The sequence below is a fragment of the Rhinatrema bivittatum genome, chromosome 2, assembly GCF_901001135.1.
Source record: "Rhinatrema bivittatum chromosome 2, aRhiBiv1.1, whole genome shotgun sequence".
Taxonomy (NCBI): domain Eukaryota; kingdom Metazoa; phylum Chordata; class Amphibia; order Gymnophiona; family Rhinatrematidae; genus Rhinatrema; species Rhinatrema bivittatum.
In genome coordinates, this window is record NC_042616.1 from 461,739,535 (window position 1) to 461,754,488 (window position 14,954).

General features: G+C 42.0%; 1 protein-coding gene across 1 annotated transcript in view; it reads left to right on the top strand.

Annotated features, from left to right (window-relative positions):
• Positions 1-2,358: 2,358 nt before the first annotated feature.
• The window catches only part of LOC115083333 (glutamate decarboxylase 1-like), a 170,374-nt gene continuing 157,778 nt past the window's right edge, over positions 2,359-14,954 (top strand). The window contains exons 1-2 of the mRNA XM_029587135.1: positions 2,359-2,737; positions 3,977-4,219. Of these exons, the coding sequence (XP_029442995.1) occupies positions 2,359-2,737; positions 3,977-4,219 (622 nt within the window). The remainder of the gene's footprint in view (positions 2,738-3,976; positions 4,220-14,954) is intronic.

Genomic DNA, 14,954 nt, shown 5'->3' on the forward strand with positions numbered 1-14,954 from the left:
GAGTTGTTCTATGTACCATTTTCTTCTCCTTTCCATTCCCTCAGACTGCAGCATTTGTTTATAACTAACTGTCTGTATTTTTTCTTATTTGTTCTAGCTTGGCACTGTTTCTTTGTCAATTTACCTTCTTTTTTTTAATTTTTAATTTTCAATTTCCAACTTACAGACATCAAACAATGTCAATAAATTTAAGTACCAATGATTACATACATTTTTACTAATACATATTTTTTGCACTATTTTCTTTCTATATCATTGTACCTACTGTTACTCATATACAACAGAGGGAGAAATAAGATTTAATATGAGTAGTTAAACATAATATTATTCCCATAAACAAACTGAGAGTAAGGCAGACTCTTATTTATCATTTGTCGTCGAACTATTTGTCACCCTGGATCTTGAGTCCCATAATGTGCTTCCAAATAATCTTCAAGTTGTTTTGGATCGTAGAAAATATATTTAGTACCTTCTACTTTAATGACACATTTGCAGCGGGGCCTCCGATCATGAATGCCCGGGCGGGAACATCCATGAACGGAAGCCCCGACCTTGGATGTCCAGATGGGCGCTCAAGGCAGCATACATGGACATTGGAAAGCAACGTTCCTCTGTTTCCGGGCATCCATGCTCGGAGGCCCCGACCTTCACAGATGCCCGGACATCCTTGCACGTCCTTAAGTGCCCGGACATAGAAGGTTGGCCTCCGAACAAGGACATACAGATGCTCAGGGCAGCGGCCCCGGTGTCCATGTGGGGTCTGTAGAAAAGAACCTGGTGGAATGACATTTGAAATGACAGGAATGGCGCCAGCGCACCCTGGATACTCTCTCCGCTGTATACAGTAAAATGCATTGCAAACGCCTTCCACTTTATAGGCGCGCTTTGGACGCTCATTTGCTGCCGCTTGGATTTGCGTCTAATTTGAATACTGAATTGAGCGGCTTGTGAACCAAAATGTGCGCGCATCAAACTAGCAGGCGCCCGGCATTGCCACACTTTTTCTTACGCGTCGGTACTGTATCGGCCTGACTGTATGTTATTTTTGTCTCAAAAACAGAAGTTTTTGGAATTGGGTGGGGTCTTTCAATTGAAATTTCCTTGTAAAGTATGCTTAAGTATCAAGGTAATAAATACATTGGGGTAGATTTTATAATTTAGCGCGAACGCACCAGGCGCGAACAAGAGTACGCGGGATTTCAGTAGATACGCACGTAGCCACGCGTATCCATTAAAATCCGGGATCGGCGCACGCAAGGCTGCCAATTTTGGGCAGCCTGCATGCGCCGAGCCGCACAGCCTGCCTCCGTTACCTCCGTTCCCTCCCTTCCCCTACCTAACCCACCCCCCGGCCCTATCTAAACCCCCCCTCCTACCTTTATTGCTGGATTTACGCCTGCCGGAGGCAGACGTAAATCTGCATGCGCCAGTGGGCTGCTGGTGCGCCATCATCCGACCCGGGGGCTGTTCCGGAGGGCGCGGCCATGCCCCCGGGCCGAAACCACGCCCACGTGCAAAATAGGCTCGGCATGCGCAGGGGGGGTTTGGGATAGGTTTTCGGGGGGTACGCACGTACCCCTTTAAAAATCTACCCCATTTTCTATGATGTAGCTCTGCACTAGATAATTTTCTGGTGAACAAAGTGGCCATTCATAGTGACAGTGTTAGTACTTAGGGTTTTATCGATGCTTCCAATGTATAAGATTGACTATTTTTCTTTATAATTATTTCTCTTGAATAATCTGTCCCATATGTGGTCTGATGTAGCTCTTTCTTTCTAAATATTTCAAATTTGAAGATTTGTTTTAAAAGTTAATAAAGAAAGAAAAAAACCCCTCCTTTGTAGTAAAGAATGGATAGAGACAACTGGCTGAAGGAACACTAAAAAAATGAGATAGCTAGGCAATCTCATCATGAATCCTGAAGTATAGGTAAAAATGTGAAAGTCAGGGGGCGGATCCAAGATGGCCGATCTGTAGCAGTGCACGGCGTTTTGCGCTCCTCGAACAGAAAATAAAAGTTGTTTCCTGCAGCATTTTTTTCCTGAAAATGGGACGAAAACGCAAACCGAGAGGTGAGCCATACCCTACAGCCCCCTCGAACGTCTCAGTCCCTGGTCCGATGGACACGCACGTGAGGACAAACCGAATAGCAGAGGCCCAGCCGCTGGAGAGAGGGGGAGGGGAAGATGAGCTACCCTCTCTCCCTGGCTCGATATCACCATTGAGCCCTGCACAGGGAACCCCACCCGAGAATCCGGCCGCAGTTTGGAGTTCTCCGGAGTCGGGAGCACCGTCGTCGGACCAAAGAGTCCTTCGCCAGAGCTCTATAGGGTCCGATAAAGGAGAATCTGCGACCATGAGCCCAATATTGACACCGGGGCAGATCGGGGAAGTGAGTGGGACATTGCTGAGGGAGACTGTTGGAGCTGAAGGAGGCGTCCCTGAAAGATTTACAACTGCTGTGGTAAGACCAGCTGCATTTACACTAGAAACTATCTGGGAGACTTTAGTGGACCTGAAAGTCTCTATTATGTCGCAAATTAAATCTTTAAGCGACACAGGAAAAGAAATGGAGGAAAAAATTAAAGTGGTGAGCAATGCACAAGTGGATATGGATCAGCAGATTATGACTAATCGAGATAAAATTAAAAATATTGAGCTAACTCAAACTGCGATGATAAAAGAAAGGAAGAATATATCAATGAAACTGGAGCGGATGGAAAATACAATTAGAAGTAAGAACTTAAGATTTATAAATTTTCCACAGATATCCTTAATATCCCCGAGAGATATCTTTAAAAGGTATCTCCAGGAAGTGCTGCAGATTGGGGAAAACGAAATGCCACCAATTTCAAAGATTTTTTACCTTCCAAAAGCAAAGAGATCAACAGAACAGAATGGAGGATTAACACCTTTAGTGCCCACTGCTGACCAGCCCTTGAATATTTCCACCTTCTTAGAGACTTCAGACACTGAACTTGCAATACCGGCTACTTTAATAGTGAATTTGACATTGGAACCAGACAGAGATTGGTTATTGAAATGTTGTCTTAGACATAGAAATGATCAGTTTTAGGATGTAATGTAAGAGTTTTCCCGGACGTAGCCCGAGAAACTCAAAAGAGGAGAAAGGCCTTTCTCCTAATGAGGCCACAGGTGATTCAGATTGGGGGAGTTTTTTTCCTTAAGTTTCCTTGCAAATGCTTGGTTAAGCATAATGGTAATTCATATGTATTTTATGAGCCCCCTCAGCTGTCTCAGTTTTTGGCAGGGAAGACTCCCGTGGGCTCCATAGAACCCTGTGACAATGTACCCGGTTCCTCTTGAAAAGAAATCGGTCTAGAATGCTACATTGATTGACTTTAATTTCTTGAAGTATTTTACAAATATTTCTTTAGGTTGTGTATATCTATGCCCCCTCAATTGGAGGACTAAAGTTAAGAAACAATAATTTGTAATTGCTGTATGATTTTCTTCTTTTTTGTGAAATTTATTACTTATTGTTTCTTTGTATTTCTAATCAAGAATATAATCTTGTTTAAATATGTAAAATTGCATAAATAGAAAATTAAAAAAAAAATGTGAAAGTTCACAATATTGTTCTTACTTTTATGTAAAACATATACATTGCTATATTTTACCTGTATTTTCATTCCCATTTCAGGATTCTGGTGGGTCAGTCTAGTCATACATAACAACTTTAAGTTTGCAAGTTGACTTTTATCTAGATTTTGAAAAAGATTAGGAAAAGGTAATTAAAAACAGAATGTTACATGTACATGATACTGTAGTAGTAGAAAGATAATAAATGCTATCTAAATATATGGCTAGCCTGATTATGAATTAACCATGTCCAAATTATGTCTCATTGTAAATGAATGTTGGTATTATTGGTATGTGAATGACACATGACTGGTAGCAGGGTTAGCATAACGTCATAAACATGGATTGTTGCTCTTTCTTTTTGTTTCCAGAATTGTTGCCAGCTAGGAATGGTGAAAAATGTACAGAACACTTTTTGCTGGCAGTAATGGATATTCTCTTAAGTTACATAAAAAAAACTTTTGATGGGAAAAGTAAGGTCTTGGACTTTCATCATCCTCATCAGTTACTTGACGGCTTGGAAGGATTCAGTCTGGAGCTGTCAGACAAGCCAGAGCCTTTGGAACAGATTCTTGTTGACTGCAGAGACACCTTAAAATATGGCGTTAAAACAGGTGACAACTTACACTTTTTTTATGATCAGTCTGTTCAAAGGGAGTTTGTGCAGAGTCTATAGCAGATTCCATGTGCATGCAGTGAGTTGTCCTGGGCAAAATTCATCTTCCTTTTCATTGAGTATGTCTCAGAGAGGAGACCCAACACATAACCTCTAGCCAGATTTCTAGCTTGTAGAGAACACGATTCAGTGGAAAATGATAAATCCTTTTAGGGGCAATCTACAATATCTTGACATTCCTTCTGTAAAAAAAGCCACCATGGGCCTGATTCACTAACACTTTTCTTCCATTCTATCTATAGGAAAAGACTTGATGAATCAGGCCCCTCATGTTCTCCAGTAGAAAGAATCTTTAAGGGAGCAATTTTGTAACCCTGCATGAGGCTTCCAGTCCCACAGGTACATTATAACCTAATTTTCAAAGGAAAACCCCATGTGAGAATTTCCTTGAAAATGCAACAGCCATTAGAACAGGGTCTAAACCTTGGTTGCAATAATGTGCACCCACTTTGAAGCAAGTACAAATATACTCATTGAAAATATAATGGGGGGGGGGGGGGGGGAATCCTCAGGAGTTTGTAAATGAAGGCTCTCGGTACCATATCTCACATCTCATTCTGAATGAGCCTGAAGACCAAAGGAGAAGGAGAAAACTGATGGGACAAAAATGAAAGGGTGGCATGATATTTTATGACAGGTTAACCATGAATTACCATGTCTTCGCAGTAAGTTCCTCCGTTAAAAGTGACCTCCATTAACTCACACCAGCACAGCATGCACATCTGTAAACTTTGCTTCTTAAATAAAGAACTTCCTTTACTTTGCACTAGCTGGGCGCTGTTCCTGCACATAAAAGCACCCCATGCCAGAGTGAATTAACATGCCCTGCCTCCTATGCAGTATGTGGAAATGGAAAGCATATTTCCTGATGAGTTTTGCCATCTTACGGCACCGTGTTTCTTGTGCCGGACCCTCAGCTGAGGCAGGTCACCACTGTTAAAATGTTTCCTTGCAGAGGAGCAGGTAGCAGGCGTGGAATGCAGGCAAAGCAATGATAGTTTTATCATGGAAGAGGAGAATGGAGATGTGCTAAACTCTTGCTTTACAAAGCAAGACATGTAAACTGTTGTGATGGCGAAACCGAACGACGGTATATAAATAAATACATAAATAAATAAAATATATACACATGTACTCTCCCTCCATTGAACTCACCATGCCCTTTTTCAACCATGGGTAACAGAATCCGCATTGTGACCAATGCCGGTATTTTTACCTGCATGATGGGGGAGGGGGGGCAGAGGGGAGGCATTTCGCAGTGGGTCTTTTTCCAGAGGTAAACAGCTGTTTACCCACCAAATAAGCTTTGAACATTGCTCTCTAAATCTAAGAAAAAAAAATATTTTAAAACTCTTTATCAATTCCAGGATACCAAAAAGCACAATCCAAGCTTGACAATAATTTGGGTAAAGCAAATCTTTACATTTACAAAAGTATCATAACAAAGAAGAAAAATGAAAACACCACTTTGCCCTACTTCAAGACCATGATTTGGGGAAATGGAACAACCTCATAAGGAAAAAATAAAAACTTAGGAAAAACTGCTAAATAATAAACCCACATCTCAGAAAATCAATTAGGTACTGGGCTGGTAGCAGGATTCATAGCCGACCTGCTGTCTAATATATATTTAACCTTGGATTTTTACTTTAGAAGGGAGTACACACTCAGGAGATCCAGCAAACTCAGTACAGATCCAGTGGTTCTTCAGGACACGGAGAAAGCAAGTGCATCTAAGCTTTTGCATAAGTGTGACAGTTAAATAAATAACATACACCAACTTCTTGCTCCAATCCAAATAACATTTTCTAACGCAAAAAGGTAAAATGGGTTAATCAAAACTGACTTCTTCCAGAATTTACAGGACAACACAACATAGTCACAAGTACAACTTCCTGGGTTCTCTTTGATTAGCCTTGTCTCCCTAGGAAACAAGATATGACATTTTCTGTTATTCCTGTAGACTTAGCACGTATGTGCAATATTTGCAGCCCTTCAGGATGGCTCTCCTCTCCTCTCCTCAGACTGGAATGGCAGAACTCCTTGGCTGGCAGTTTCTTCACTTCTTGGTAAATCTGAACTGCATTTGAACAACTTTGGGTCACTTAAATGCTAAACCCTTTCTTCTTCTTCACAGGGGAGCAGGAAGGTTAACTCTCTTTCTTCTTCCATTCCTTCCAGAAAGTATGCCAGCCAATGGCTGTTTCTCTTCCATTCCTCTGCTCTTCAACAATTCCAAATGCCATGCTTAAGACTCTAAAGATCTTAATATAAATAGAATTATACACTTCAAAACCACCTCCCAAATGAGATGTATTATGCAAATAACACTGAATTCCTGTATATCATATCTGTAAGAAAATGGTGGTCTTCAGGATCCAGTTTTTGGAACTTTAAACGCTAATATATCTACTTCAGGTAGCCGCAACATGCAATTTTTATTAAAATGGAAATGTGTGTGCAAATCTATTTCATGCATATTCATTGCGGATATCCTGAAACTTGACTGGCTAGGTGTGCCCTGAGGACTGGGTTGAGAAGTACTGCTCTCGGATCGGGCACATGCCCTTTTAAACAAAACATGAAAATGAAATCCTTGTCATCACTGTCCTCTAACTAAAGCATTTTAACTGTGTATCTTTGCAGTCCTTAAATATACTCAAGAACTGACCTTTTTTCTCCAAACAAAAGACAGAACTTTTCCTAGCACAATACAGTAGGCCTTACTTTTCAGAGTCCAAATCATCTCATGGTGTCACACCAGAACATTCTCTGTTAGTATGCTTCTTCTCCAATAACATAATCAGTTCCCACAAGGGCCGGTGCATCCCATTAGGGGAACTTGGCGGTCACCTAGGGCGCCAACCATTAGGGGGCGCCAAACAGCAGCCACGTGGGGCTGCGAGCTGAGCCTATCCCGCTTGCAGCAGAAAGGAGTAGAAACTCAGCTGGCTGCGAGCAGTGCTCATCTTGCTCACGGCCAAGAAAAGCACACACTCGGCGGGCCACGAGCAGCATTTCAGGAAATGAGGCCGGGGGGGGGGGGGGCAGGTGCAAGGCAGAAGGTTCACCTAAGGCACCAGCCCTGAGTCCCCAACTATGTCTCACAACTAGGTATGTAAAACCCAATCTTTTTGCTATGGACAGACTGAGTGGACCAAATGATTCTATGGTGCTGAAATCTTCTGTTTCTATACCTTAGTAATGCAATGTGCCTACTTTACCTCCCTTTCCTGGGGGCAGTTTTTCAGTCTATTTCCTTGGTAGGCTTTCTATTTTAATATCACCTCTCTTCTCCCTATCTCTCAGCCTCCCTCGAAGGTCCTTTTCTGCATCTCTCCTTTAACCTCTCTTTGATGTCTTGTAGGGAATCATAGTATGCAGCCATTCACTCTTCCTGTCTCTTTCATATAATCTTAACATTTTATTGAGAAAAAACATAGGATGAAACCTGCTCCTCTGGAGTGAATTTTGCTATGCTAAATGAGGGCTGTCTATATGGCTTTGCAGTTTCACCCTACTGCTGGCCTCACCTGTCAGGCAGTCAATCTGCTGTTCACCTGCAGCTGTCCCAAACAAGAAACAAATCATTCTGCTCTGCTGCTTCATGCTTGCAGAACCAGCTCCTTGTGAATGATTGCCTGGAGGGTCACTGTCTGGCATTTAGAAAATCAACAAAGGCATGAATGTTTTTGCTGGGCCTTTGACTTATCATCCTGTCTTACCAGGTTTTATTTTCTCTGGTTTTATTTTCTGATTTTCTTGGATTCTGATTCCATTTTATATTATTTAAATTAGTACATGTTTTTTTAATGTAAAAGATGGCGTAATGAGTTTCTCCGCCTTACTGTTTATATATTATGCACCATATTTTACCACTATGTATTTAAAGCAACACAAATCATTCATGTGAAGGGAATATGAAAGATGTAGTGCAGTCTAGCCTCTATGTTAATTATTGTTGTTGTTCTTTGCCATGAGCTATCATTGTAAACATGTGAACAATATATAAACAAATACAAACAAATACATAAAATGATTTTCCATTGGAGAAATATATTTTTTAAATTATAAAGGTTCTCCCATAGAAGATAAAGGTAGCTCCACGGTAAAAAAGGGAAGAGCTCAGACTCACTCCTGTTCAGGACATGAGTAAGAATATTGGAGGTAGAGGACTCTGGAAGGTGAATAAAAGCTAGAATTGTTAGGAAGAAAAAGCCCTTGTGAGCTGGTTTGGGTACACAGCAGAAGGTGTTAATAGAGCATCTGTATGACTCTTCCTCCTACTAGCTCTCTGTCGGCTCTAATCAGTTTTACAATAATTTCTATTCTGGGAAACTCAAATGCACTAAAGGAAGGCCCAAGCCGGGCAGTTGTGGGGCAGAGTGAACAGATTGTAATGATAGTGCTAAATAATGGGTGTGGATTTGATCTAGGAATTGTAAGCGCTGGCTCTGTACTCTACCTACCAATTGACTAGAGACCTGCCAAACATTTTGAAGTTGAACTCACTCCAGTTTGACAGAATATTTTAGTTTTTCCTCACATCATGCATTGGCATGTTTACTAGCAGATTTGGAAAAATGCAAATCAAGGAGCCTATTTACTAAAGGTTTTCTCCCATTTTTTGTTTTTGGGAAAATACTCAGGGCCTGATTTTAAAAAAGCATTTACTTGAATAAAACTGGGTTTTACTCGATCAAGCAAACTTTACTGGAGTAAGTGGGCTTTTGAAAATTGCTCCAATTTATGCCATTGAAATTGTCCATAGGATTTGCTCGCGTAAGTGCACTTTACTCGAGTAAAAGGCTTTTGAAAATTGCTATGATAGTAGTTGCATTTACACGTGTAACTCCATTTGAAAATTAACCCCTTAGTAAATAGGTCTCCAGTCTAAAAATATGTGGAAAATCTAAATTAGATTCACCAAGTTGAGGATTTCTATAAAAGGTTACATTGGAAAAAAAAAATTTGACCAAGCTCTATTGAAAATGTTTTCATATTTCTAGGCAGAACATTTTATTTATTTAAAATTTTTTTTGTATACCGACATTCGTTTAGCAAACATTGTACCTTTTGACCTATCAGGTTCATTTGTGAACCACAACAGTGGCAATAAAGGAAACTCAGATGGCATATGGGGGAGGGAAAAGGGGAGGGGGAGGTTTCTTTTGCCTTACTTTGTGTACCCATCTGTTCTTACAATGGGAGGGTAGTTTTCAATGGGCCTCGTATAGGGTTAAGGTCTGCGGGTACATTTTAGCTTGGATTTTTTTCAAAGCCGTTTTGTGTGCATAAATCAGCTTTGAAAATGTGCGGGCATGCGCGGTAACCTGGTGCAGAATGTCTACATGCACAAAGTTACACCAGCTCGAGAAGAGATGTAACTTTGTGTATGGGAATTCGCACACCTACTTTCGAAAATGTAAAGTACGCGTGACAATTCTTTTCTTGTCCCCAACCTTGCTCTCCACTTAAAGGTACAAGTGAAATCTTTTTCTGCACATACTTTTAGAGGCATAGACCCCGAACTGATTTGCAAGTGATAATTTACATGTAGAAACAGTGGTTTCCGTGCATAAAAACTTTTCAAAAACAGGCCCTGTATGTGTATAACCCCCTTGTCCTCCTTGGATTCACTATAGAGACATATTTAGGTGCTGAGTGCATTGGCTGGATTGTTGCAATCCCTGGGATTCTTTCAGTGGGAGAAGCTATAGCTTCAGGGCCTGCAGGGTTAGGATGTGCTCTGTACTTGCCTGTAAAACCACACGGTCACACAAAGATAGATAGGGTTGTTTTAAAAAAAAAAAAGTGTTTATCAACTTACTTGATGCAAATGAATAACTTGACAAACAGTGCATTTGGCTGTTGTGCAATCCATACAGAAAAAATAAAAACTGATACACAGTCCAAATATTATAGTCACGGAATCTTGCAACACTAAAGGATGTTTTCTTTTCCCACACATCCCAAAGTACTCTTTAGAGATGCTTCCACCATGGGACTTTCCCTGTATTTGGTCCCTAAGTAATAGGGCCATTTATCATTTTGAGTAAGGGCCTTATTGAGCGTGTTAGGGCCCCTAATGTGCGTGATAGTGCTGTAACGCGCGCGATAAATACCACCTCACAAAAAGCGTATGCAAATTTAAAATTTGTATTAGAGTGGGAGGAGATTGGGTGGACTAAATGGAAATGAGGGTCTGCTCGTGCTGCGTGCGATAGAGTAATGCACACTATCACGGGATTTAGCGCCGGAAATAACTACACCTTTTTTATTTTGAGGTACAGCGGAAAAAGGTTTTATCGTGGCCGATATCGCAGATTGCGTTATTATTGCAGCGCTATCGAGAGCGATAAAAATAGGAAGGATAATGGACACATCTGCCAGGCCTTCCAGGCCCAATAAAAACACCTGATCTTACCTGGTCGACCTTCCTAAAGCCATAATGTTTGTGGTGAGTTTAAAAGTTGTTGGATACTGGATGCGTCGGCAGGCTCGCCGCAGATGACAACAAGAGGAACAACAACAACAACAACAATCTCAAGAACAGGAAGGCCAGTTCCAACTCCTCCTAGGGAAGTGTCTGCACTGGAGGCAGAGGCACTGGCCCTGCAGGGTCAGGGCCCAGGGCAGCACCTGGCACGCAGGCAGCCATGGTGCAGGAGATATAGAGAGAGTATCTTTCCTCCACAAACATTCTTGCTGGGCATGCCAGAGGACTATGTGGATTGCAGGTGTCGCCTCAGCTCTTGGGCTATCCTGGAATTATATGAAGAAATCTGAGGGAATTTGGATCCGGCCACCAAAAGGTCCCACATTGTGCCAGGCCTTACAAAACTGTTGGCCACCCTGCATTTCATGGCCAGCGGCTCCTTCCAAACAACAGTAGAGGTCATGTGGGGAATGTTGCAAAGCACTTTTTCCCGCTGTCTGGACCAGGTCATCACAGCAGTCTCTGACCGCATTAATCACTGCATAGCATTTCCTCGGGACAGGCAGGACCTGATGGACTTGAAGAAAGGCTTTTATTGCCTTCACAAACTTTCCCAATGTTCTGGGAGGTATTAACTGCACTCATGTGACCATCATCCCACCCCGTGACAGGGAGGAGATGTACCACAGCAGAAAGCTCTTCCACTCCATCAACATGCAAGTGGTCTGTGAGACTTGAATGTGCATGGTGGCCAGTTACCCGGGAGCCGTGCACGATTCCTTTATACTTAGGCAATTGGGCCTCTTTGAAAATTTCGAGGACTGCCTGTACAGTGCTGGTTGGCTCGTAGGTAAGGCAGACATTTCTTTCTATATTCCATCTCAGGCTATGTGTTTGTGGCAAACAGCATGCAAATGGGGGGGGGGGGGGGGGGGTAGGAAAAGCATCGCTGGCATGACAAGTGGCTTGTACTGTTATGTCAGCAGGCCATTGGCCCAGGGCCTGGTTTTTTTTTGCCCCATGCTGCAGAAGCCTGCAAATCCAGTTACTGCAAACAATGTACCAGCCCTAAAGCTTGGGGTGTGAGCAGGCATCATACACTTTCTACGTCTTCATTGTCAAAAGGGCCCTGTTCCTATCCTCCCATTGTGATCTTTTTAAATCTCACTGGTTAATGACAAGCTTGAAATGTACACACTGCTGGCATTGCATGATCACGTGTGGCCGGTTAGTGAGGTGTCATCCAGATTGTCGCCCACAGTTTGTCTAGACCCTCACACACCTCAACACGAAGCAGTGCCCTGTGCATTTTGCTGTTGTGGCATATTCCCTGTGCCTGGGCTCACAAATGGGTTTCTGTGGAGGACATACTTCATAGCTGGCAGTGACATTCACAATCACACCATCAGGCTAACATATGTATTGCCGCAAGTTTGGCAGCCTGCTACACACCAGTATCCTTAGCTCATTTGTGGAGGCCTGGAACACAATTGTTGGAATAACCAGATGCGATGTAATAGTCCTGAACAGCCGAGCTACTTTTGCCTACTTCTAGCCTGCACATATACTGGCACACAACTATGTAATATGCACTTAGGCTAGGCCAATTGGACTTTAAGGCTCAGGGAAAGGTATAAGCTTCATTATACAGTCTTAGAGGATGCACTGGTTTGTCAGCTTAAATCTGTCATTGCCTCAGGAGACCATGGGTATGGTTGCAGGACCTGGCTTTTCAACCCCATTGCCATTCCCAACAAGCTAGCAGAGATGAGGTACAATGAGGCTTTATGTGCTACCTGCTGTGTCATCAAACCCACCTTATGAGTTCTCAAAAGTCGATTTCGCTGTTTGGACAAGATGGGTGGAGCTTTAATATATGCCCCACCCAAAGTAGCTGATATAGTGCTGCTCTGCTGTGTCTTCCATAATCTTGCTCTACACCATGGACTACGAATGGATGTTGATCCGGATCTCCCCCTGGATCACCCATGTGTCCCTGCATGAGCCCAGGACATAACACTGAGTGGCAGCCAGCTTCTCCAAAATCTTATTCTTGCTAACTTCATGGAGTACCTCCAGTCCTTCTATTATCTGAGAGAGTAAATAACCAATTTACATTAACTTGTTCAAGTCCTTTCATGATTTTGTAGACTTTTATCATATCCCACCTGAGTCGTCTCTTCTCCAAACTGAACAGCACTAACTTTAGCCTTTCCTCATAGGACAGCTGTTCCATGCCCCTTATCATTTTGGTCGCCCTTCTCTGCACATTCTCCAGTGCAGCTATATCCTTTTTGAGATGCGGTGACCAGAATTGCACACAGTATTCAAGGTGCGGTCTCACCTTGGAGCAACACAGAGACATTATGACATTCTCCATTTTATTTGCCATTCCCTTCCTAATAATTCCTAACATTCTGTTTGCTTTTTTGATCACCACAGAACACTGACAATTTCAATGTATTATCCACTTTGATGCCTAGATCTCTTTCCTGGGTGGTAACTCCTAAGATAGAACCTAATATTGTGTAACTACAGCAAGGGTTATTTTTCCATATATGTATCACTTTGCACTTATCAACAATAAATTTCATCTGCCATTTGGAAGCCCAATCTTCCAGTCTTGCAAGGTCCTCCTGCAAGTCATCACAATTCGCTTGAGATTTAACTACTCTGCATAATTTAGCGTCATCCGCAAATTTGATCACGCCACTTGTTGTACCCCTGTCCAGATCATTTATAAATATATTAAAAGGCACTGGTCCAAGTACAGATCCCTGAGACACTCCAATGTTTACCTTTTTCCAGTGTGAAAACGAATTCTACTCTCTGTTTTCTGTCTTAACCAGCTTGCATTCCACAACAGGACATCGCCTCCTATTCTATGACTCTACACCACATTTTTCCCTCCCCATGGCCCAAATAAACATACAGAACCAATCCAAAATACATAAGTTAACCTGTACAATTTAAAATCCAAATGATGCCTAGAACGACTAAGATAACTATGTTAACAAGCATATTAATTTTTTGGATACTCTGTTAAACATCAAAACATTGTAAACCATTGTGGTGAAACCGAATGACTGTATAGAAAACATGATAAATAAATCCCATGATTTTTTATTTTCTTAGAAGCCTCTCATGAGGGACTTTGTTGAACGCCTTCTGAAAATCCAAATACACCACATCTACTGATTCACCTTTGTCCACATGTTTATTCACCCCTTCATAAAAATGTAGGAGATTTGAGAGGCAAAATTTCCCTTCGGTAAATCCATGTTGGTTGTATCCCATCAAACCGTGTCTATCTAAATGTTTTGTGATTTTATTCTTTATAACAGTTTCCATGATTTTTCCCAGCATTGAAGTCAGGCTCATCAGTCTATAATTTCCCAGATCACCCCTGCAACCCTTTTTAGATATAGGGGTTACATTAGCCATCTTCTAATCTTCAGGTACATCGGTTGATTTTAATGATAGGTTACAAATTAATTGAAATAAGTCTGAAATTTCATTTTTTAGTTCTTTCAGAACACTGGGGTGTATACCATCCAGTCCAGATGATTTACTACTCTTCAGTTTGTCAATCAGGCCTACCACATCTTCCAGGTTCACTGTGATTTGATTCAGTTGATCTGAATCATCACCTATGAAAACTTCTCCCGAATGGGTATTTCTCTAACATCCTCTTCAGTAAACACTGAAGCAAAGAAATTGTTTAATCTTTCCACAATGGTCTTATCTTCACTAAGGGGGTCATTTTCCAAGGAATTACCACGGGAGATAATTCCGCAAATCACGCTAACAGCCGTTAACATGATTTGCAAATGCAAATTTTGTATTCAGGGGGTGGAGTAAATGTAAAGTAGGGAGGATTTATTGTGTGCCACAGCTCATGATGTTTCCAGGTGTGTGTGTGAGAGAGAGAGACTTGCTATACTGCCTCCTCCCTAGACAGGTATTTGTATCCCTATGGGAGGCCCACCTAGTAACTCGAGGTGGGGATTAGGTATGAGTGTAGGGGGTTGGGGACCACTTTCACATTCAACATGAGACGTACAAACAGAACAGTGGTCTCTTGTGAAGATTTGATGGCCTTCGGAGTGAGGAAACTCACTCCAAGATGAGATTTGGGCAATGTTCTCTCCACCTAGCTTGATGGACTCTCTACCTGGGTAACATAGCCACGCCCCCGAGCCCGCCCCCGGAACGCTCCCGACACGCCCCAAAA